The 23691-nt window shown below is 40.0% G+C and overlaps 1 protein-coding gene across 1 annotated transcript in view; it reads left to right on the top strand.

Moving 5' to 3' along the window:
- The window catches only part of igf2r (insulin-like growth factor 2 receptor), a 227071-nt gene that overhangs the window by 117322 nt on the left and 86058 nt on the right, over window positions 1-23691 (top strand). Inside the window, exons 15-24 of the mRNA XM_041211704.1 lie at window positions 2078-2222; window positions 4519-4696; window positions 8949-9064; window positions 11226-11388; window positions 12455-12631; window positions 14367-14468; window positions 15950-16051; window positions 17155-17329; window positions 18016-18186; window positions 19993-20136. Of these exons, the coding sequence (XP_041067638.1) occupies window positions 2078-2222; window positions 4519-4696; window positions 8949-9064; window positions 11226-11388; window positions 12455-12631; window positions 14367-14468; window positions 15950-16051; window positions 17155-17329; window positions 18016-18186; window positions 19993-20136 (1473 nt within the window). The remainder of the gene's footprint in view (window positions 1-2077; window positions 2223-4518; window positions 4697-8948; window positions 9065-11225; window positions 11389-12454; window positions 12632-14366; window positions 14469-15949; window positions 16052-17154; window positions 17330-18015; window positions 18187-19992; window positions 20137-23691) is intronic.

Raw genomic sequence — 23691 nt, 5'->3', positions numbered from 1 at the left:
TTTCGCGCCACGCTCAGCGATAGGTTCCTGTCCCACATGAACGGTGCCATGTTGTATGTGTTGCAAAGCCTGCAAGTATCTCGCAGCACTCATGGCGAAGGAGATTTCTAAGATGCATTTAAAGCCGATGTTGACCTTGGCAAGTAAATGGCGCTGTATGGCGTCATCCATGACTCCACAAACTAATTGATCCCATATCATATTTAATGTGTCCCCGAAGTCAGTGTTCTGTCAACTGTTTAAGGTTCGCTACAGTGGTTGTGATGGACTCTCCGGGGCAGGGCCCTAACTCTGGAACTAAATTTAAAACACTGCATTATTACGGATGGTTTCGGCTGGAAGTGTGTTTTCATGAGGTCTGCTAATTCGTTATAGGAATTAGAATTGGGCACGCTCAGGGCCATCAGTTTGCATACGAGATTGTATGTCTTACTGCCACATACACTCGAAAGGATGGCTTTCTGCTTTTCCTCGGTGGTCATTTTGTTCGCTAGGAAATAAAATCCTAGGTACTTTATATACTGGCTTCAGCCTTCCATATTATTATCGTAAGGGTCTATTCTGCTGAAGATCAGAATGACTAGTGAGTAGTCTTGTCTTTTTTAAGATTTGATGTGCTCACGGTAACTGGGCGAGGTGCAGCGTTGGAGCTATTTTACCCTCATCACCAAACATAAAGACTCGACAGGGCGGAAAGGTTTAGAGAAGAAATGGTGTAACTTTATTGCAGAGAACTTTTCAGGTGCTACGTGCTCGATCCTGACTCGTCAGAAAGCCCCACCCCCTGGATATTGCCTGAGCTTAGGTCTCATTGGTCAGAACGTCACATGACCCCTGTTAGACAGCAGGAGGGGCTATACCCTCAGTCACTGCAGGTAGTTCATTGCATAATGATATTTTGAGTCACATCTGAAGCACCTGTTAGTTGTTCCATGGGCATTCCTGGGGTTCATTCATCTGTTATTGCTATTCCAATCCTGTCATCTGTGATGTCCAGATCAGCTAAAAGTGCCTTCATCCTTATTCCTGCAGTTTAACTCTTCAGTTGTTCAGGCATCTGTGCTCCATATCTGAATGATCTTGAAAGACCGCAATCATTGAATCCTCCAACCTTAGTCACACTGTGGAATGTCCCATTTGTGTCATCAAGGCAGCTGGAAATATCTGCCCCCGCCCCCACCGGAATTTTTTTAAAGCACCAGAAACCTATCTGCATGTGACATCTTAACACAATCCAGCAATTTAAATGGGAGCACTGGATAAGGAATCTCCCAATTGAATTTCTGCTATTTATTTGAGGTCTGTTAAAGTCTGTGATATGTTCTTTTATGGAATGACTGTCCATCTTTTGAAATCTATCAATTCTGATCATGCCTCATAGACATGTAATAGATGATTTTATAAATTGTATCCATGAAGCTTAATAGAAGATTCAAACCTCCTCCAGCATCCAACTGATGGGCATCCAGCTCTCAAAATACTTCGATTATATTTTATGAGGCAGTAATGCCAAGGCCATACCTTCCTTAACTTTGGTAAGGGCATAACCCATGTCCATATATGACCAGTGGAAAAATGAAGTGTATGAGGCTGGAATTCAGGGAACGTTGGTGGGTAATCATACCCTGGCGATTTACACTTAGTTTCAGCCATTCTTCACAGAAGTAACTCAGATTACAATCTTTTGTCTGGGTTGCCTGAAGGTGAAGATTGGAAACTATTTTCTGCTGCATTGTTCATTCTGAAACCAGTTGAAGTAGGAAACCAGGCACCAATCTTTTACTTAATACTAGATTTGTTTGCATAATATAACATTACAAATATCTGCCTGCTTCCTAACCAATACCCAGTGTCCCAGAGGTTTCTCTTTATATGTGCTTAATCAATCAATCAAATACCCTTAACCTTAATACAATTTGCATACAATTAACAGATTCCCTAGTGATTTGCACATTGCTCACCAGCTTAGTTGTGATTCCTTTTTGGATTGTTTTAATATTCAATCACTTTGGAGAGAAGATAGTGCACTTAAAATCATTTATTACTTACCTTGTATTTATTTTTGTTTAATTCTTAGGCTTCTTGTTTGACCTTTCGCCTCTGACCAAACAAAATGGCACTTACCAACTTAAATCTGAGAATTACAATTTCTATATAAATGTCTGTGGCAATGTATCGGCGGCCTGTGGGGGAAATTCTGGTGCTTGTCAGGAAGATCTAGCGTAAGTAACCAAAGTGCCTGTATAGCTTATTTCATGAATGTTGGTGCACTAAATGCAGAATGAATGAATAGAATATTGTAAGCATAGGAGTTTAATTTTGTAAGCCACTTCCCTAAATATAAAGAAGTGGTACTTCATGACAAGTTTTAGGTTGTTGAATAAGTGTCTCAAAATGCACATCTATCTTGCACTGAGTTTTTAGAAAGGTTATAGAATTTAGGGTTATATTTAATGTTATTCTGAGGTAATTGTATGTAGTGCTAAACTGGTGTTGCCATCCACTGCCAGAACTGGCTGGGCCAGCAGGATCATCCTGGGATACCAAGGTAACCCCTGGCTACTTTTCTGTACTTGAAACTGTCGTCTTAAACCCCTCCCCCTGTCTCCTCAAACCTCATCTTCAATGACAAATGCAAGAAGCTATTGGATTGCTGTGTTACCAAGATTGAACTGCCTCTTCCCTTCCCTCCTGCTAGCTCACTGGACCAAATCTCCTCTAAGAGAACTTTCTGCCCTAGCCCTGAACTTGTTTCCTTCCCTAGTTTATTTTCAGTCTCTCCCTCTTTGCACTTGTCTTGTCCATCAGATGCACCTCCTGTTCTCCCTACCCTATTTCTGCTAAACTACTGACCATCCAATTTCCCTTCATGACTCCCATGTTAGTTGGCATTGATGGTTACCTCTCCTCCAGTCCTGTCCCCTTCTTCAAATCTGCAGTCATTGTTCTCAAAAAAAAAAAGCATGACCCTTGTGTCCTTGCAAACTACTGTCCCATCTTCAATCTCTCTTTCCTCTGCAGTTCTTTAACATGTTGTCCCTTCCCAAATTTGAGCCCATCTTTCCTGCAAATTCCATATCTGAATCCCCCCAATTGGGTTTCCATGCCATGTACTGAAATGGCTCTTATTAAAGTTACAAATTACATTCTATATTACTGTGAGAAAGGCACACTTCTCATCAATCCCAACTCCATCCATTGGAACAATTGAACTTGCCAGTCGTCTCCAATTTCTCTCCCATCGTCTAACTGGTTGGGACTGCACTCATCCGGTCCCATTCTTAACTATTCATTTGTAGCCAGAAAATTGCTATCAATAACTTCCCTTCCCATTCCTGTAGAGTTCCACTGGTGTTCCCTAAGAATCCATGCTTGGATCCTTCCTATTTCTCATCTATATGCTACTCCTCGGCAATATTATCTGAAAACACGTCAGTTTCTGTGTGTACATTGATGACACCAGCTCTGATTCGCCACCACCAACTCTCGACAGCTCCACTCTTGATTGTCAGATTGAATGAGCAATAATTGACTTCAATTAAATATTGGGAAGGCTGAAGCCATTGTCTTTGACCCTGCCACAAACTCCACCCTCTGGCCATGGATTCCACCCCTCTCCCTGGCAACAGAGGTTGAACCAGACCGATTAGAACCTTGGCGTCACGTTGACCTCCCAGATGAGCTTCTAATCACACATCTGCACTGTCATTGAGATCACCACCTATTTTTCACCCTTTAACAGTGCCTGTATCTGCCCCTGCCTCAGCTGTTCTGCTGAAACCCCCATCCATTCCTCTGTTACCTCCAGACTTGACTATTCTAATGTATTCCTGGACAGCTTCCCACATTCTACCCCCTCAACTTGAAGTCATCCAAAATCCTGCCTGTACCTTAACTCCCACCAAATACCGTTCATCCATCACCCCCTGTGCTCTCTGACATACACTGACTCCCTGTTAAGCAAATTCTTGTTTTCAAAGCCTGACTCCTCCCTATCTTTGTAATCTTCTACAGTCTGTACAATCCATAGAGATATCTGTACACCTCTAATTCTGACCTCTTGAGCATCCCTGATTTTAATTGCTCCACCATTGTTGGCTGTGCCTTAAGCTGCCTAGGCCTCAAGCTCTGAAATTCCCTCCCTAAACCCCTCTGCCTCTCTAAATTGCTTTTCTCCTTTAAGGCGCTTCTTAAAACCTACCTCTTTGGCCAAACCATTGGCCATCTGCCCTAGTAGTTTCTATTTGGCTTGGTGTCATACTTTGTTTTATAATAACTCTGAAGCAGCAGCTTGGGATGTTAAAGTGCAATAAACTTATTGTATCTCCACTGTTCCTGAAAGACTTAAACTATAATTTTGTTTTCTCTTCCATCCCTGTATTTATACAATTGCAAGGGCCAAAATCGATAGTTGAAATCAGTCTGTCATTCAGTTTGTAGCTGTCTTGTGTATCTGACATAAAGCTAAAGTTGATCATCTCACGGTTTTTGTGTTCTAATCCTCTGCTTGATCCCTAGTCATAGTCATTTTTGGAGCCTGGGAGTGTCAAACTCCAGATTGACGTACTATGATGGGATCATTCATCTGGTCTATACAAATGGGACACCATACAACAATGGGCAGCACACTCAACGATCTGCACTCATAACGTTCCTGTGTGATCGGGATGCAGGTGAAGGGCATCCAGAATTTGAGGTCAGTTATTAGAGTCCTCTGGAGCAGGTTGTGACATTATATCAGCACAATATCCTTTCACTACAGAGGTTGTTTATTACTGTTCTGCGATGATGCCTTTCAGCTCAAGTACTTATTAAATAAGTACAAGGTTGACCCTGTAATAGTTTATAGGATCTTGGGGCATTTTTGAACTGGTGAAATGAATTTGTCAACTTGGCGAATCTATGAATGGATGAATTATGATTGAAGAGGCAAGACCAATTTAACCAAGAGGAATACCAAGTCGTAAGTCACTGCAATCAGAATATGGGGATGAAAGGTTGCTTTCCGAGAAAGGGCATTACATGTTTATTTATTATGAAAATGGTCATTTTGTGTTTTCTCATGGGATGTAGGCTTTGAGAAGGCAGTGGTGAGCTGCAATCTGTGGTGTAAGTACACCCACAGTGCTGTTAGGGAGGGAGCTCCAGGATTTTGACTCAGCAACAGTGAAGGAATGGTGGTATAGTTCCAAGTCAGGAAGGTGAGTGGTTTGGAGGGAAACTTTCAGGTGATTGTGCTCCTATGTGTCTGCTGCCCTTGTTCTTCTAGATAGTAGTGGTCGTAGATTTGGAAGGTGCTGTCTAAGGAAGCTTGGTGAGATCCTGCAGTGCATCTTGTGGATAGTACACACTGCCGCTACTGTCGGTGGCTGAGAGAATGAATGTTTGTGGATGTGCTGTCAATCAAGTGGGATGCTTTGTTCTGGATGGTGTCAAACTCCTTGTGTTGTTGGAGCTGCACTAATTCAAGCAAGTGGAGAGTATTCCATCACACTCCTGACTTGTGCCTTGTAGATGGTGGACAGGCCTTGGGGAGTCAGGAGGTGAGTTACTCGCTGCAGGATTCCTAGCCTCTGACTTGCTCTTGTAATCTCACTCTTTATATGGTTAGTTCAGTTTCTGGTCAATGGTAATCCCCAGAATGTTGATAGTGGGGGATCCAGTGATGATGTTGTCATTGAATGTCAAGGGGTGATGGTTAGATTCTCTCTTGTTGGAGGCGGTTGTTGCCTTGCACTTGTGTGACGTGAATGTTACTTGCCTCTTGTCAACCCAAGCCTGGTTATTGTCCAGGTCTTGCTGCATTTGGCCATGGACTGCTTCAGTATCTGAGGAGTGGCGAATGACGCAGAACATGGTGCAATCATTAGTGAACATCTCTACTTTGCCCTTATGATGGAAGGAAGGTCATTGATGAAGCGGCTGAAGACTCTTGCAGTGATGTCCTGGAACTGAGACAATTGACCTCCAAAACTATCTTCCTTTGTGCTAGGTATGACTCTAATTTGTGTAGAGATTCCCATTGACTCCAGTTTTGCTAGGGCGCCTTGATGCCACACTTAGTCAAATGCGGTCTTGATGTCAAGGGGAGTCACACTCACCTCACCTCAGGAGTTCAGCTTTTCTGGCCATGTATGAACCAAGGTTATAATGAGGTCAGGAGCTGCGTGGCCCTGGCAGAACCCAAACTGAGCTTCAGTGAGCAGGTTATTGCAAAGCAAGTGCAGCTTGATAGCACTGTTGATGACCCCTTGCATCACTTTACTGATGATCGAGAGTAGACTGATGGGGCAGTAATCGGCAAGATTGAATTTGTCCTGCTTTTTGTGTACAGGACATACCTGGGCAATTTTTTCCACATTGCTGGGTATATGCCAGCATTGTAGCTGTACTGGAACAGCTTAGCCAGGGGCATGGCAAGTTCTGAAGCACAAATCTTCAGCACTATTGCTGGAATATTGTCAGGGCTCATAGCCTTTGCGGTATCCAGTGCCTTCAGCCGTTTCTTGATATCACCTACAGTGAATCGAATTGGCTGAAGACTGGCATCTGGGGACCTCCAGAGCAGGCTGAGATAAGTTATCAACTTGGCATTTTTGGCTGAAGACTTTTGCAATGCTTTAGCTTTATCTTTTGCACTGCTGTGCTGGGCTCCACCATTATTGAAGATGGGGACATTTGTGGAGCCTCCACCTCCAGTGAGTTGTTTAATTGTCAACCACCATTCACAACTGGGTGTGGCAGGATTGCAGAGCTTGGGTCTGATCCATTGGTTGTGGAATTGCTTAGCTCTGCCACCTGCTTATGCTGTTTGGCACGTATGTAGTCCTGTGTTGTAGCTTCACCAAGTTGATCACCAACATGTTTAGGTATACCTGGTGCTGCTCCTAGCATGCCCCCACCTGCACTCTTCTTTGAAACAGGGTTGATCCCCTGACTTGGCGGTAATGATAGAGCAGGGTCTATGCAAGGTCATGAGGTCACAGATAGTGGTTGAGTACAACTCTGTTGCTGATGGCCCACAGCATCACATGTTTGCCCAGTCTAGAGTTGCCAGACCTGTTAGAAATCTATCCCATTTAGCATGATGGTAGTGCCGCACAACACAATTGTTGTGGCACAGCCAATGGTAAATGTTGAGTTGTTCAAATCACAAAGGGAGTCTTGAAACAACTGCCACAACTTGTTTTACAATTTGTATAAATTTTGAGATGCATGCCTTGAATTCAGTAGTAATAAGACCGCCAAGTCTTGTAGATTTTTACAAAACTAGATTAAACATTTATTAACAAGAAAAATGATTTTTAAGCACATACATATGTCTACAAATTACTGCTTAATAATTCCTAAATCCTACTTAATCTGACTCCCAGTCACACTTTTTTGTTAAGGCAACAGTAAGACACAGATTTTAAAAGACCCAAGCAAAGAAACCTGATACCCTGACAATCCAATTCAAAGTGAGTCTCCTTAACTTTTTTTGTTGTAGACAGCAGCTTGAGGCGTAGATGCTGAAGGCTTTACACACTTGTTAGATCTTAAAATGCCTGCCCTTACACACAGCCTTTGCTCCTTTATACCGATTTTCCCCATTGAATGCAAATACCCATTGTTTCATTATGTCTTTGGATTTTACCTAGTAAAATTCTCTCATAGTACTATGTTCTACCAGTAATCTTTGGGAAAAATAAACCCACTGTTTTTAAATTTCATCTGGCTAGATGACACATTTCACCCCTCCTTTGAAAACCATCTAGTCTGATTTATTTAAAAATGAAAATGTTCTTTTGGCAACAATGTTTACCTACTTAACATTTCAAACCTAGCTCATCATCTGCCACATCTACCAAAGCCTTCAGACCAGCTGTCTTTAATCCAATTAAGTCAGTCTCCCTCTTTTTCTTTTTCTCTTTCTCATTCTCACCCCCATGCATGCTTGCACTCCCACACGTGCTCCATTATTTTACAATAAATTCCAATAACATTGAGAACTATTATATCATCTTGACAACGATGGAGGGTGATTTCAATATGAAGACAGGGATTCGTTGTCTCAAGAAATGAGTAGGATTACTCCTGCCGATTCTGTCATGGGCAGATGCACCTGCAGCAGGCAGCTTGTTGAGGATGAGGCCTTGGTTCCCTTGCCACCTGCCGCAGACCCAATCTAGTAGCGATGTCCTTTAGGACTGAGCCAGCTTAGTTTTGAAGTGGTGCTGCTGAGCCACTCTTGGTGATGGACATTGAAGACCCCACCCAGAGTGCATTCTGCACCCTCTGCACCCTCAGTAGCGTTCAGTGTTGGAGTACTGACTCATCAGCTGAGGGGGGCTGGTACAAAGTAATCAGCAAGAAGTTTCCTTGCCCATGTTTGACGTGATGCTATGAGACTTCATAGGGTCCTGAATCAATGTTGAGGGCTCCCAGGGCAGCTCCATCTCAACTGTATACCGCTGTGCTGTCACCTCTGCTGGGTCTGCCTCACCAGTGGAATAGGACATATCCAGTATGGTGGTGTGTGGGACATTTCCTGTAAGGTATGTTTCCGTGAGTATGACTGTCAGGCTGTTGCTTGACCAGCCCATGAGGCATCTCTTCCAATTTTGGCACAAGCCCCCAGATGTCAATAAGGCAGGCTTTGCAGGGTCGATGGGGCTGAGTTTATGGCTGTCGTTTTGGGTGCCTAGGTTGATGCCAGGTGGTCTGTCCAGTTCCATTCCTTTTTAGGCATTTTAGCGGATTGGTGCAGCTGAGTGGCTTGCTAGACCATTTCAGAGGCCATTTAGGTAGGATATGGGATATTGTCTTGGGTAGGATATGCTAAGAAAATAGGTCTCAAAACTCATGTATCTTAGTTCCTAAATAGCTTCATTCTGAATTCCAAAGTTTAAGTGGTGAATAATACAAATATGAATTTAACACTACAATTAGCTGTATTTTAAAATTAGGAGGAAGATGAGCACACTTATAACTTCAAGTGGTATACTCAATATGCTTGCCCTGAAGTGCCGTTAGAGTGTATGGTGACAAATGAAGCTTCAAAGCAGCAGTATGATTTGTCAAGGTGAGAATACAGCATTCTGATTTTTTTTATATATGTATATTTAAGTTCATTGTTTTGCCTCAATATTCCACCTTTAAAAATAGATATTATAGTTATTTTTAGGAACAAGTTTTTTTGCAGAGTGGTGGGATGTCAAATAACATCTACCTGTATAAACTTAATCTTAATTGTACAAGTCTTTCATTTCGAATGATTGCGGAAATAATCTTTCCAATTTGGGGGCTGCTTCTGTCCCTTCTTGGAGCTGAAGGTATTCAATTTAATAGTTCTGAATTTTCTAAGACAATGGAAACGATGACAATCTGAGTTACAGAATGCCATCATGTAAGTAACTCCAGTGCATGAATTTGTGCAAAATATCTAAAGTGGACTATTGTAATAGCAGTAGCACTGAAATTACCGGAACAGGCTCTGAAGGCTCAATGAGGCCCGCTAGCAGCAATAATGTGGTTCTGCAATTTTGCACATGGGAACTGGTTCAATTTTGGCAATGCCTTGATAGATTTCTGGGCACACCCAATTTCTGTTCCATGTGATTTTTTTTTTTAAAGACTTACAATTATTGTGCCTACATGCAATTACTTTCCTGAATGGAATAGAACTTTCTTTGGCCTGATGGTGGATGCTTTTCATCTAATAAATATCTGTACAATTTTGCTAAATCTAGGCATTTGAGAAGAGTCAGGTTTGAAGAAAAATCTAATTAAATATCTAAAGAATAGTTTGACACTCTTTTAGGGAAAACAATAGCTTGCCCATCTGACTAGAATAATTTGTTTCTCAGCAGTTACTCCTTGGGTTGAAAATTTGACGAATTTGCAAGTGATCACCTTTTTAATTATACAGCTTGCCTGTAAAAGTGCTTAGTGTCTCGTGCTTGATCACTTTGGATGCATTCACACAAAACTGTCTGTGCAGTGGTCTTTTGCCTAGCACCTCGCTCAGAATTGCTACAAATGTAGCCTGAAGTCAGAGGATCTGGCTTGACAGCAGAGGGAAGTGAGGTGAGATGCCCTGAAAGAGACCACCTCTCTTTCCACTGGCTTAGGAGCCCATTCACACAGTTGCAATTTACACTTCAAGTTAAGTGTCACTTCGAAGCAAAAAACACTTTTTCAGCAAAATTAAATTTGTTCTGTGCATCCATTGTTAAATGTCTAAAGTTGGCAACAATGGCATGAAAGGAAAGGTATCAGCAATTCGGTGTCTTGAATTCTACTTGAAGTGGGGTAATGAGCATAAGAAATGATATCAAAAATCTAGGAAGATGATAAATCCATGCTGGAAGGGCTTGTATTCCATCCCATACTGCTGTAGTTTATTTCAGATAACTAACTAGGTCTTAGTCCAAATAAAGAAGCTATCCTAGGTATTGGTCCTCAAAATTCCCCTCTTGCCTATAGCCTGACAATCTTTGCTTAGACCACTCCTGTACAAAAAGATCATTTCAGATTTTTTTTAATGTGTTCAGCATTCTACTGTGATTCTCACAGGAGAATCTTCCTTTCAATATGATGTTCATATGGACCTTGCATGTATTATTCCCTAAAATTGTAGTGGCTTGACAAGTTTGCAGATTCTTAATTTGCAGTTTTTAAATTTGATCTGATGGAAAGAAACAAGCTAGCTTGCATGCAACGAGCCTAGTTGGCCTGCTTTGTAATCAAAGTTCTAATGTGTTACCTGAAGCTCATCAAGTTAATATAAGCAGCAGTTTAATGCCCTGCACATCCTTTCGTGTCTTCAGCAATGAACAGCTCAATGTTGCCTTGCTGTCTCTAATATTTAAACTTGACTATCGAGTATCATCTGGAAGACAAAAATTAGACTGCAAGTGAAGTCTGAGGCAATTCTTTGTATAAGGTTTGCAGCACTGGGATTCTTGAGGGGGGAAGGAGGTGAATAATCACAAGTTGTATTTGCCTAATCTCTGAATCTTTGTGTTTAAAATACTGCAGAATTTTTAAAGGTTTGATTTTTTAAAAGTAAAATAGCTGGTCTCTGAAAGAAACATTCCAACTTTTGCATAAATGAGACACTAATTTTTGTATGAGTACACCTCAAAATACATTGCAAGATGCTTTAACGGTAAAGGTGCAGTATAAATGCATGTTGTTGTAATGAGTTGATAACTGTGTTTTTTGAAACCTCTTCCACTCAGTTTATCAAAGTCAGAGGACAGTGATGAAAGTAACTGGTTCGCCATGGACACAACATCAAGTAACCACAAGAAGTATTATATCAATGTCTGTCGACCTCTGAATCTGGTTCATGGATGTGATCGATATGCAGCAGTGTGCCAAATGCACTATGAAAGAGACGTAGTATGTTGCATTATAATGTGAACTGTCAACTTCGGTTATTCAGTGGTAAACCATTTAAGTGGACAGAATTGAGAATTTATTTGGCTGAATTTAACAAGCATGAAGTTCAAATTAAGCAAGTTTAGATTTTCCATAATAGGCAGAAGTGCAAAAATAAAGTGAAAACACATCAAGAATCCATTGTGTTTATCTGTTCAGTCCATTGGATGAATGTTGCATTCTCTGGGTTCATTATGGATGTTTATAAACATGGATATGAACAGAAGGAAGTAGTACTTTACTGCTGATCAAAGCGAGAAAAGATTGAATAACTTCATATTCAGTAATAGCTTCCCAACAAAATATCAGTTCTGATTTACTGTCAGCTGCAAGTGCAGAAACTGTTAACTGATGGGTAGTCAAACCGTGCTGCACAGTTTGCATTGTCCTAGAACCATGGCGCAAACTGATGCACCCAGTTGATAGACCATCACCAGGTAGTAATTGCACATGCTGTGGCTTCATACCAATGTATTGAACTCTATCTGCTATAAAATTGATGTTTTACAAACTTAATGTTATTAGCTGATGGGGCATTTTGCTTGCTGCTAATTAGTGTCTTGTAGCAGCTCAGACACCAATGGGGATGAGAACTTCTCGGGCTCCATCAATTCCTCATTGCAGTCTTGGATGACTTGATTTCCATTGTTGACCCTTTCTGAAAGCGCTTGACCTCCCAGACTCAGTGGTGCAGATTATTCATGACTAATGTTGCAGGGAATTTAGTATGTAAAAAAAAAATTCTTTCTCAGGAGTGAAATTCAGGATTACTATTTGCATTGTTTAAAATGCCTGTTGAAACAGAGGGACTATCCATATGTATCCTTCCATTTCATTGTGCATTATTCAACTGTTTTTAACCATCACTTTCTATTACATTCTCTGAAAGTGCAATTCTATAAGTTTGATTTTCCCTTCTAGCTCAGCAAACTTGCTAAAAACCTGCATGTGGATATTAGCATGATGGAAAATTTAAGCTAGTGTTGCTAATGTATATTTGCTTACATAAAGTTTGATTTATATTTAGGATGCACTTTATGAAAAAGTATCCATCAGCAATCTGGGAATTGCCAAAAATGGCCCCAAGCTAGAAAAAGATGGACGGATTGTTTTGGAATATATAAATGGTTCTGCATGTACCAATTCAGATGGTCAACTAACCTTTTACACTACCCGTATCCACCTGAGTTGTTCAAAAGAACTGGTAAGGAAATTTCCCTTTTACAACCTCTTTACATTCCATATTTTACCAGTTGCTGGTTTCCCTAAGAAGGAGAGCTTTCCTTTACAGCAGATTTGTCCTGGGTTTCCTTTTAACTTCAGTTTGCTTCCCCTTGTTATCTTATCCTCTTTCTTTTTCTCCTTTTTAATTGGTTATTTACCACTGGCATTGATTAAGAATTATATGTGCACCAGTTTTCCAAAGACCCTAAACTCACCTGCAGGCTGCTTCAGCCTTGATTTTTAAACATGCATCTTTCTCTGAATATTTTGTCTAGTTTATTTACCAGTAACTTGAGGTCATCCTACTGTTGGGTTAAGCCATGAGGTAGCCTCATTTACCAAAGGGGAAATACATGATCAAAAAGACTTTTCATAGACCGAGTAAAGCTCAGCACTAGTACTAAGTGATTTATGTTGCACATTGTAACTCTTGGGCCCTGTCATTGCTCCCCAAGATGTGACTTCTCATTCTAATGAGATGACTTTATGGCTTGTTGTAGAAAGAACAAAAGCTTGCATTTACCTAGTTCCTTATCTCATTCTGAGTATGCTCAAAGAACTTCATAACAAATAAGTTACTTTACTGAAGGTTGTTAAGCGAATAAATACAACAGCCAATTTATAAGCACTGCGATTCCACAGACACTAAGTTAGATGACCAGAGGTGTTGTCTGAGGGAGAAATCTAGGCCAAAACTCCTGTTCTTTGGATGGGGCCATGGCTTTGTTTGCATCCATCTGTTCAGGGTAGATGGGGTTTCATTTTAACATCCATATGCAAGATGCCACATCTACCAGTGCTATATATTCTCATTACTGTACTAAAGTGTACACTGAAATTACGTGTGCAAGTTCTGGTGCAAAGCTTGATCCTGTAAACTTTTGTTTTGAGGTGTTACCAACTGAATTAATCTAATGCTTACGAAATACTGATATGTTTAGCGGTGGAAAAAATTGGTGTCTATTCCAGAAATTTACCTGAAGTAACCTGATGGTCGACATGGATTTTAGCTTTAATTGTGGTCTTGTACCTCTTCACAATCCCATCACAAGTAATGTTTGTTGTTTTAATTTTCTAAATTGTTAATATTGTAATCAGTAGGAAATGCCAACAATGTGTATTGAATTCTGTAAATACTCCCATGAATTGTATCCTTCTGAAACTCATTAAGCAATGCATCACCACAATGAATGCATAGTTAGGAAAAATGTAGGAAGCTTTGAAGACAACAAAAATCCACTTCATCTCTAACTTTCCAAAACTTCTAAGTCCCCATTTGCACAAAATTTTGCTTACCTCTTATGCTTCGTTTAAAAATTGAACTACAATGCATTAGAGTTTACCATGCTTGTAAAATGAATTTATACTCCACTGACTAATCATGCTCATTTGGATGGAAATGCTTCACCAGTGGAAAAGCAGATCATAAATGTGGGTGGTCACAAAGCACACTTCCTGACTGTTCCTTTAAATATTTGAAAAATCATGTACAACGTGTTCCAATTTCTGGTCGGTAGAACAAGCTCCTGACAGGGGTGCCAAGTCAGAAAGTTATCCATTCGATCAAATCCAGTATTCCATTGGTATAAATGGAAACCACTACTTGTATGCTGAGTGATAATGCCAGGGTTGACCTGGATGACAATATATTGGATTTAGTAGCAAAGTATTTCTTGTGTGATGACCACGCTAATGGGTTTTATGTATTTTTAAAGTCCACTGGTCCGAGGTTCATTGATCACAAGGACTGTGTGGTCACGTTTTTATGGGAAACTGAAGCAGCCTGTCCTGTCACAACAACTGAAGATTTGAATGAGGTAAAGCAAATTATTGCGCTGATCAGGAATGCAATGTCCTTAGTTAAGGATTTGAACATCAATCCTGTTATGAAAATATCCTTTTAGGCAAATGTAATTTTCTCAGAACTTAAAAAGTTTGCCCTCATAAATGTTACTTGTATGCTGCAATTCGGTGTTAAACCACTTTCAGAATTATGTATTTATTAACTGTGTATGCCTGCATTCTAACTTGCACCAAGGCCCATTCACATATCTTCCCTGTACTTGCAGACCTACATTGGCTTCCATTGTTGCAACGCCACAACTTTAAAACTCATTTTGAAATCCCTCCATGGCCTTTTGCCTTCCTGTCTCTAATATTCTTCAGCCCTACAATCCTCTGATCTCAAATAAAAACTGAAAGTACTGGAAAAACTCAGCAGGTCTGACGGTATCTGTGGAGAGAGAAACAGTTAATGTTTCGAGCCTTTATGACCCTTTTCAGAGCAGAACCCTCAGATGTCTGTGCTCCTCCAATTCTGGCTCTTGCACATCCTGATACTGGTGGTTGTGCATTCAGCTGCCTAGGCCCCTGAGGTCTATAGTTCCCTCTCTAAAGCTATCCACCTCTCTCCTCCTTTAGACTTTAAAGCCCGTGTTTGGTAATCATTGTACAAAATTTGTTGTTGCAAGACTGTTTCTGAATCCTTAATTAGCACACATCTCAATTTATGCAAAATTTGTCATTGTGATTCACAAGAAGGCATCTCCTCTTTAACACCTAAAACTGTATACCTTCTGTATCCAGATTAAGCTTTCTCTGATTAAAGGAATAAACATTCTGTTCCTAATCCTCTACCTATTATACCAGCCGCAAGGATATGTCTGAGAGATATGGTGGAGGAATAATCCATATTTTAATTATTTGTATGTTGGCTATATCTAATACAGATACATAGTTTCCTAATGTGCACATTCTTCAAATGTAAAATTACCTGGTACCAAATTAATCTGCAACAGGTACAAAAATTGTATTTTGCTTTTGCATCCAAATACACTAAATTTGTCAAGTTGTCCTAGTTTAATGGAAAGTTTGGCATATAGCGGTATTACGATTGCTTTTTATTCATGAGTGTTTTGAGACTTGATATGAAAATTGCTTTATATGTTAATTCTGATATCTGACTTTTTGAAAATTTAAAGACTGATTTGCTTGCTGCCTTTCTTTATATATTCTGTTAATAACTCTTCCCAACATCTCCCTAACTAATTCACATCTTCATTGGTGTAACCAATACTTAAGAGGTTCATATGTTTAGTTTAGATTTGATGCAAAATTTTAATGACACCAAAACATATTGATGCTCCAGAGTGTTGGTGACTGATGGTTATATTAGTGACAATCTATATAAAATGGTGCTGAAATATTTTTGTGTGTAACAAGTGTGCCTTTATAAAATCTGTTGTATTTTTGTAGAACGAGTTGCTGAACTGAAACATCTGTATGATTTTTTTTCTAGAACTGCTCAGCAAAAGACCCCAACACTGGCTTTGTCTTTAACTTTCTGCCCCTGGCTTCAGACACAGGTTACTCAGTGACTGGGAACCATGTAACATTTAAGGTTAGAATACTGAATATTGGCTAATATATTTATAATTTAAAAATATGAAATGCTAATCTGAAACGTGTTCTTTGAGTGGGCTAAAGAATGTCAAAACATTTAACTTTAATGACAGTTCTTTACTTAGTGAACTGGCTAAAAATATGCCAGGTTATATTTTTATCTCCATGTGTCTCTTTTTGAATCAATTCTATCAAAATGGGCTGGATTTTGAGAGTGCTGTTCATTACACTTGCCCCTAGACTTTCTGGGGACTTTTGCAGTGGAGGTTCCTTTCAGCCACTATCAGCAAGAGGTCAGCATTCACTACAAATCATTTGGGATCTGTGTGAAGAGGGCAAGCAGTTGTATATCTCTAACCCATCAGATCAAAGAATCATTAATATACAGGACAGAGTCTGAACTAGGAAGTGTCAGGGTATTTAATTTAATGTCTAATCAGGTACTTTTGCTTTCAGCAAAATAGAGGGGAAAGGAAAGATTGGATAAAGAGGGAGAGAATAAAAGAGATAAAAAGTATTTTTTTTTAAATTGAAATCTTCAACAATAATTAAAATCTGAAAGAATGAAACTCCACATTTATTTAAGTTGATTTTCAGTGCCAGAGAGTTGGTTAGGAAGTAATCAAGACTTATTACATTGTTTAAAAACATATTTGTGCTGGAAAGGACATATTCCAACTTTTTCTTGGAATTTAGTGTGTATATACTGGTTAAATACAGAAATGTCATGCTATATCATGTATTTTGATGCTGAGTCTCTTGGTGCGATACTATTCTCACGCAACCATTGGAGGAGCAGGATACCCTGGTAGTAACTTCCCAACTTTAACATACACCCAATGTGTCCCTGTTCCTCCATTGCCTTTAAAATTGTATCTTTTAGTTTATATTTTCTCTTCCCTCTACCTACCAAAATGTATCATTTCACGCATCTTTGATTAAATTTCATCTATCGTGTCTACCTATTTCACCAGTCTGTCCTCTTTGTGTCTGTTACTATCCTCCTTTTTGATGTGACCAATCTTTCTTGCTGTTTTGTCAAAACTGTACACTTTGTATCTGATTTGTCTAATAACCTAGATTAACTCACTTCTTTTAAAGCTCAACATTTGCCGGGGCCTAAACGCATGTGGGCAAATAGGCAACAAACCAGCAGCTGGATGTGAGATAGATGGACAAAAACCAAAACGTCTGGTTGGATCGGAAACAGCACTGCAGATTTCCACTGATGGCTTTATAACTCTCATGTACAAGGGTACACTGGAAGTGCAGTCAGGTAGGGCATGTTCAGATGGAGTTGCAGAGCATTACATAGAATGCACAGAAACTGGCCATTGGCCCAATGTGTCCATGAGAGAGTTTATGCTCCATACAAGCTTCCTCTAATCTTCTTACACCCTCCTTCCTCTAACCCTATCAGTATAATCTTCTAGTCCTTGCTTCAAAAATTAGTGCATGTGGCTGAAATGGTGCTGATGATGGCATGTGTGGCTGGTCAGAAATTTCTATTGGGCAACACTGATTTGTTATAAATTTTTCCCATGTCCTGCAAAATGTATTATTTTGCATTTCTCCACATTTAAGTTGTATCTATTTATCCTACCAACTAATCAGCCTGTCCTCCAAGTTGCCTAGCCTTCATAGTTAATTGCTTGGTTTACACAGACCCCGCCGAGTCTGTGTGGTCTGTTAACACACCAACCAATAGCATTAGGCTACTAGAAACTGTTTTATTTTTTAGAAGTTCAAATCCTATAATACACTGCTTCTGTATGAATAAGTTTAGCCTTTCATCCTGATATCAGTTAAATATGCTAGTTAACACTGCACTATGTTTTTGGATGCATCCAAAAACAGAGAAATTTTTGTTTTGTATAAGATATGTAGTTGAGAACTTTAATATTTCATGTGGTGTAAATGCTCCCATAATCGGAAAAAAAATGTTCCTATTACACCCTGCAGGATTTCAGGATGCATTTATTATCCGTTTTGTCTGTGACACTAATTTATATCCTGGAAAGCTCAAGTTTCTGCGAGAGAAAATTGGCACGACTGCACGATTTCATGACACCTACTTTGAATTTTATACTGCATTGGCTTGCTTTCCAGCTCCTGTGAACTGCCTTGTCCTTGGTAAGCAAGTGATTTTAATCCTGTATAATTCATTCATTCACCAAAGTAGTCTGCTAAAGAGGCTAGTAAGTGCTAAATATTGTTTGAACAGTCCAAATAATCTAAGACACTTGATCTGAAGTTTTCTTCATCGCATGATAACAACAAATCTGCATTCCATTTTGTTAATGCTATTGAAACATTTTGCAAATACAAGGATCTGATGGACTGCTGATTATTTGTTGCAGTATTTAATAAAAAAATCAATTGATTACAATATATGGTGAATACGTGTTTAAACATTATGGAGGGATTTATTAAATGTAATTTAATAAATAAAAGTTTTCTCTGCAGTTTTTATATATTCTTTAATCTATCTTCATTTTGTGTTTCTTTACACTGCTGAATTGCTAGTTCTATGGTACCCTTTGGGAAGTGCGTGATGTTTACACACTTGTCCCATTTGAAAACTCAACTAGCAAATGGCCACTAACATGGAGAACTAGGTGCTTCCCCTTGGGTTAAGCAGCTTAGCATGAGCTGATGGACCCCCTTTTAAGACCTGTAACTTGTACTGGTGAACCAGAGAAAATACATATTTTAATAAATTCACCTGAGGATTTTATTTGTAAGTAGCCTTTCTTCTCATGTAACTTGTAAAGTTTTGTTTGTAAGACTGCTTTGAAATTTCTCAACAGACAGTATCTTGAAACAGTCCTCTACAATTAACTGATACTATAAAATATGACTGTAAACTGGCCTAACGTCTCCAACTTCTCAGCATTCAGCCTTCTATCCCTTTCAAGGTGCACACTAAATACCATGCTTGATGGAGTACAATTGTATCATATAAATGACTGGCCCATAACTCTGCCACCAGGTTGCGTGGCAAAATTTGTGTAGTGTACTGACTACGTACACATTCTGGCCCAGTTTTTGCTGTTAGCTGTGAATGAATAAATGGCACTTGTAGTTAATTACAGTTACAGCTGCTCACAAACTTTAAGTGGGCTTTTGTGTGGCAACCTGTAGTTATTAGAAATCGCTTTCACCTACAGCAAATTTGGGACATGTAGTCATAAACCATAACCATTCAGACTATTTAATTCAATGTAAAATCATGTACAGAAAGAGGGGATTGATTGAGAAGTAACAGACACACACATTTTAAATAAATTGTTTTATATTTTAACTCTCCTTCAGGTTTTTATCATTGGAATACAATTCCACATTTTTAAAAGTAGAATTTAAGTGTCAGAAGGGTTGCTTGTTAGTAATTATGACCTTGCACACTGTTAAAAATTTGCTTACAGTTGAATGGCCAAGCCCTAACTTTTCCTGGTGTGTTTAATGGATATATATTGGGTTAGTACTCCAACTTCACTGCCTTCATTGTTTTAACTCCAAATCTTTCAGCAAGATGTTAGTGTAGTGAAACTTGTGGAGGAGCAGAGCAAATCAGACGGAAGCTCCCCATTCTCTGCATTTAATTACACTTCTGAGCTCACTGGAAGTTGCTGTCCAATTTAGTCCATAATAGTGTTGGGCACTGAGCCATACCATTACTCTTATTGCAAAATCTAGGTAAATGGGTTGTTTAAAAAGGAAGCATTTGTGTGTCTTGTGAAAACTGTCTGATTTAGGCTTGTTGAAACACCTTTGAACTCTCAGTTGGGAACCACTGCTTGGCAATATAGTTGCTTTACAGGGTATATAGATTCTTATACAATGTGATGTTTATCAGTAGATAAAACATTTCTCTTTGAACCAAAAGAAACGTTTAGTGAATTCACTCTGTATGATCAGATGGTGTGACTTTTCTTTCAGATGCAGCAGGTAATGAATATGACCTGAGTGACCTTGCAAGGGACAGAGATCCTTGGATTGCAGTAGACACAGCTGAAGATAGAAAGAAGCGTACGTTTTATCTAAATGTTTGCAAACCCTTGCCTCCAATCAGTGGCTGCCCAGGTCAGTGTGTAAACATGGAGTAAAGATAATTGTTTTCATTGTTGAATAGCTGGTCTTGTCTTATTTCTTGATGCAGCGTAGCATTCCAGTGCAGTAAAACATCAATAGGAATAACAATTCTGGAAATATTTGTCTTTATGAAAATTAGCTCATCTCCCTCCAGAAGAAACTCCAATTGATGTGTTTAGGCTTATTATAGGAACATAGAACTTCGGAGCAGGAGTAGGCCATTTAACCCTTCGAGTTTGCTTCACCATTCAATGAGGTCATGGCTGATCAGGTTGTGGTCTCAACTCCACTTCCCTGTCTGCCCCTCAAAACCATTGATCCCTTTGCCTATCAAAAATCTGTCTACCTCTGCCTTGAATCTGTTCAATGACCCAGCCTCTGCTGCTCCCTGGGAAGGAGAATTCCACATACTAACAATCCTCAGAGAAAAAAAAATTCTCCATCTCAGACTTAAAAGGGAGACCTATTATCCTTAAAATGTGTCTCCAAGATCTAGTCTCTCCCACAAGTGGAAACACCCTTCCAGTATCTACCCTGTCAATTCCCTTCAAATCTTGTATGTTTCAGTAAGATCATCTCTCATTCTTCTAAACCCCTACGGTTATAGGCCCAACCTGTTCAACCAATGAATGAGTGAACCTTCTCTGTACTGCTAAGGCAATTGTACCTTCTTTTTGAATAAGGAGACTGGAACTGTACGCAGTATTCTGGACGTGATCTCACCAGTTTCCTGTACAGCTTCTGTAAAAATTTTCTATTTTTATATTCTATCCCTCTTGCAATAAAATGCCAACATTCCATTTGCCTTCCTAATACTTCCTGTACTTGCATATTAATTTTGTGATTCATGTACCAGGACACCCAGATCCCTGTGTACCACCAAGTTTTTCTATCTCTCCCCATTTAAATACTATACTGCTTTTCTATTCTACTTGACAAAGCAGACGAGTTTGCATTTTTCCACATTATACCCCATCTGCCAAATTTTTGCCCACTCACTTGACCTGTTTATATTACTTTGCAGGTTTTCTACCTTCTCTTGACGTCTTAATTTCCTACCTATCGTAGGCAAATTTAGCTCCCATACATTGAGACCCTTCATCCAAGTCATTGATGTTGATTGAAAATAGTTGAAGCTCCAGCACTGATCTCTCTAGTTACAGGTTGCCTACCCAAAAAAGACCTATTTATCTCTGCTTCCTGTTAGCTAACCGATTCTTTGTCTGTGCTAATATGTTACTCCCTGTGCCGTGTTCTGGTATGTTGTGTATCAACTTATCAAATGGTTTTTGGAAATCCAAGTGCACCACATCTACAGGTTTCTCTTTATCCACCTTGCTTGTTAATTCCTCAAAACTCGAATAAATTAGTTAAACATTAATTCCCTATCACAAAGCCACATTGACTCTACCTGATCACATTATGATTTTGAGTATCCTGTTATAACCTCCTTCATAATGGATTCTAGCAATTTCATAGAATGATAGAAAAGTTACAGTGCAGAAAGAGGCCATTCAGCCCATCATGCCTGTGTTGGCCAGAAAAAGATGAAAAATAAACTAGCTGCTCACTTTAATCCCACCTTCCAGCACCTGGTCTGTAACTTTGCAGGTTTCAATGCTTCAGATGCAGATCCAAGTACCTTTTAAATGAGTTGAGCATTTCAGCCCCAACCTGCAATTTAGGCAGTGAATTCCACACACCCACATCCCTCTGTGTGGAAAAAGTTTTTCCTCATGTCCCCTCTAATCCTTCTATCAATCACCTTAAATCTATGCCCCCTGGTAACTGATTTCTCAGGCAGGGGAACCAATTCTTTACTGTCTACCCTGTCTAGGCCCCTCATAATTTTGTACACCTCAATTAGGTCATCTCTATTCTAAGAAAAACAACCCTAGCCCATCCAATCTTTCTTCATAGCTGCAATTTTCAAACCCTGACAGCAACTTCCTTGTAAATCTCCTCTGTACTCTCTCCAGAGCAATTATGTCCTTCCTGTAATGTGGTGACCAGAATTGTGTACACAATTCCAGCCATGGAACTGTTCTGTACAGTTCCAGCATGACATCGTTGCTTTTGCATTCAGTACCTCGTCCAGTAAAAGACACCATTCCATATGCTTTCTTTAAAACCTTATGCACCTGTCCTGCCACCTTTAGGGATCTGTGGACATGCACTCCAAGGTCTCTCATTTCCTCAACCTCTCAATATCCTCCCGTTTATTGAATGTTCCCTTGCTTTGTTTGTCCTCCCCAAATGCATTGCCTCTCACTTTACTGGATTGAATTCCATTTGCCACTTTTCCGCCCATTCAACCAAACCATTGATATCATTCTAGAAACAACAGCTATCCTCTTCACTGTCAACTACACGGCCAATTTTTGTGTCATCTGCAAATTTCCCAATCATACTTCCTACATTTATGTCCAAATCATGAGTATATACAACAAATAGCAAGGGTCCCAACACTGAACCCTGTGGAACACCACTGGAAACCTTTTCTCCGTTCGCAAAAATATCCATCGACCATTACCTTTTGCTGTTGCTGAGCCAATTTTGGATCCAACTTGCCACCTTCCTCTGTATCCCATGAGAGAGAGAGTGAGTGCGAGAAGCAGCGGGGACCATTAACAGTGAGTGTGCGTGTGAAGCAACGGGGCCATTAACAGAGCAAGATGAGCAGCGGGGGCCATTAACAGTGAGAGGGCGAGTAGCAGCAACGGGGCCATTAACATCAAGAGCGAGAGGAGCACTGGGGCCATTTGCAGTGAGGGGGTGAGAGTAGCACTGGGGCCATTAACAGTGAGAGGGCGAGTAGCAGCAGCGGGGTCATTGACATTGAGAGCAAGAGGAGCAGCGGGGCCATTAATAGTGAGTGAGTGCGAGAAGAGTGAGAGACTATTAAAGAGCGTGGAGACCAGCTGATTGGTGAATATTTCTAGTCTTTAAAGTAAAAGTAATGTCTTTAGTTTGTGTTTAGGTCTGTAGTCTTTTTCCTTCTCTTTCTTAAAAATAGCTTGTTAAGTATAAGATAGATACTTGTGTAAAAAAAATTACAATGAAGTGTAAAGAGCAGGGATACTAGAGTAATTAAGTAATTAAATAAAGATATGTCCGCGATGGCAGGACAGGTGAAGTGTTGCTGCTGCTGGACTCCTGGGTGATCCAGAGCAGACACGTCTGTAGCAAGTGCTTGTAGCTTGAACTTCGGATCTGAGTTAAGGAGCTCGAGCCTGAGCTGCAGACATTGTGCAGCATTAGGGAGGGGGAGAGTTACCTGAACACTTTGCTCCAGGAGGCAGTCACACCCCACAGATTAGGTAATTCAGATTTGGCCTGTGATCAGGGCCAGGAGACTGACTGCAAGTGAAGTAGGTTTGGGGACCTGGTGGTAGCATTCTAGGAGCTTCTGCCCCTACAACTGCCCAACAGTTATGAGGTTCTTGCAAGTTGTGTAGACGAGAGCGGTGACTGCAGGGAGGATGAGCAAACTGATCACGATGCTGTGGTACAGGGAACCATTCACGTTGTTAGGGGACAGCATAA

Source organism: Carcharodon carcharias, chromosome 2, assembly GCF_017639515.1.
Source record: "Carcharodon carcharias isolate sCarCar2 chromosome 2, sCarCar2.pri, whole genome shotgun sequence".
Taxonomy (NCBI): Eukaryota; Metazoa; Chordata; class Chondrichthyes; order Lamniformes; family Lamnidae; genus Carcharodon; species Carcharodon carcharias.
Note: the sequence above shows the minus strand (reverse complement) of the source record. Positions and strands in the feature narration are given on the sequence as shown.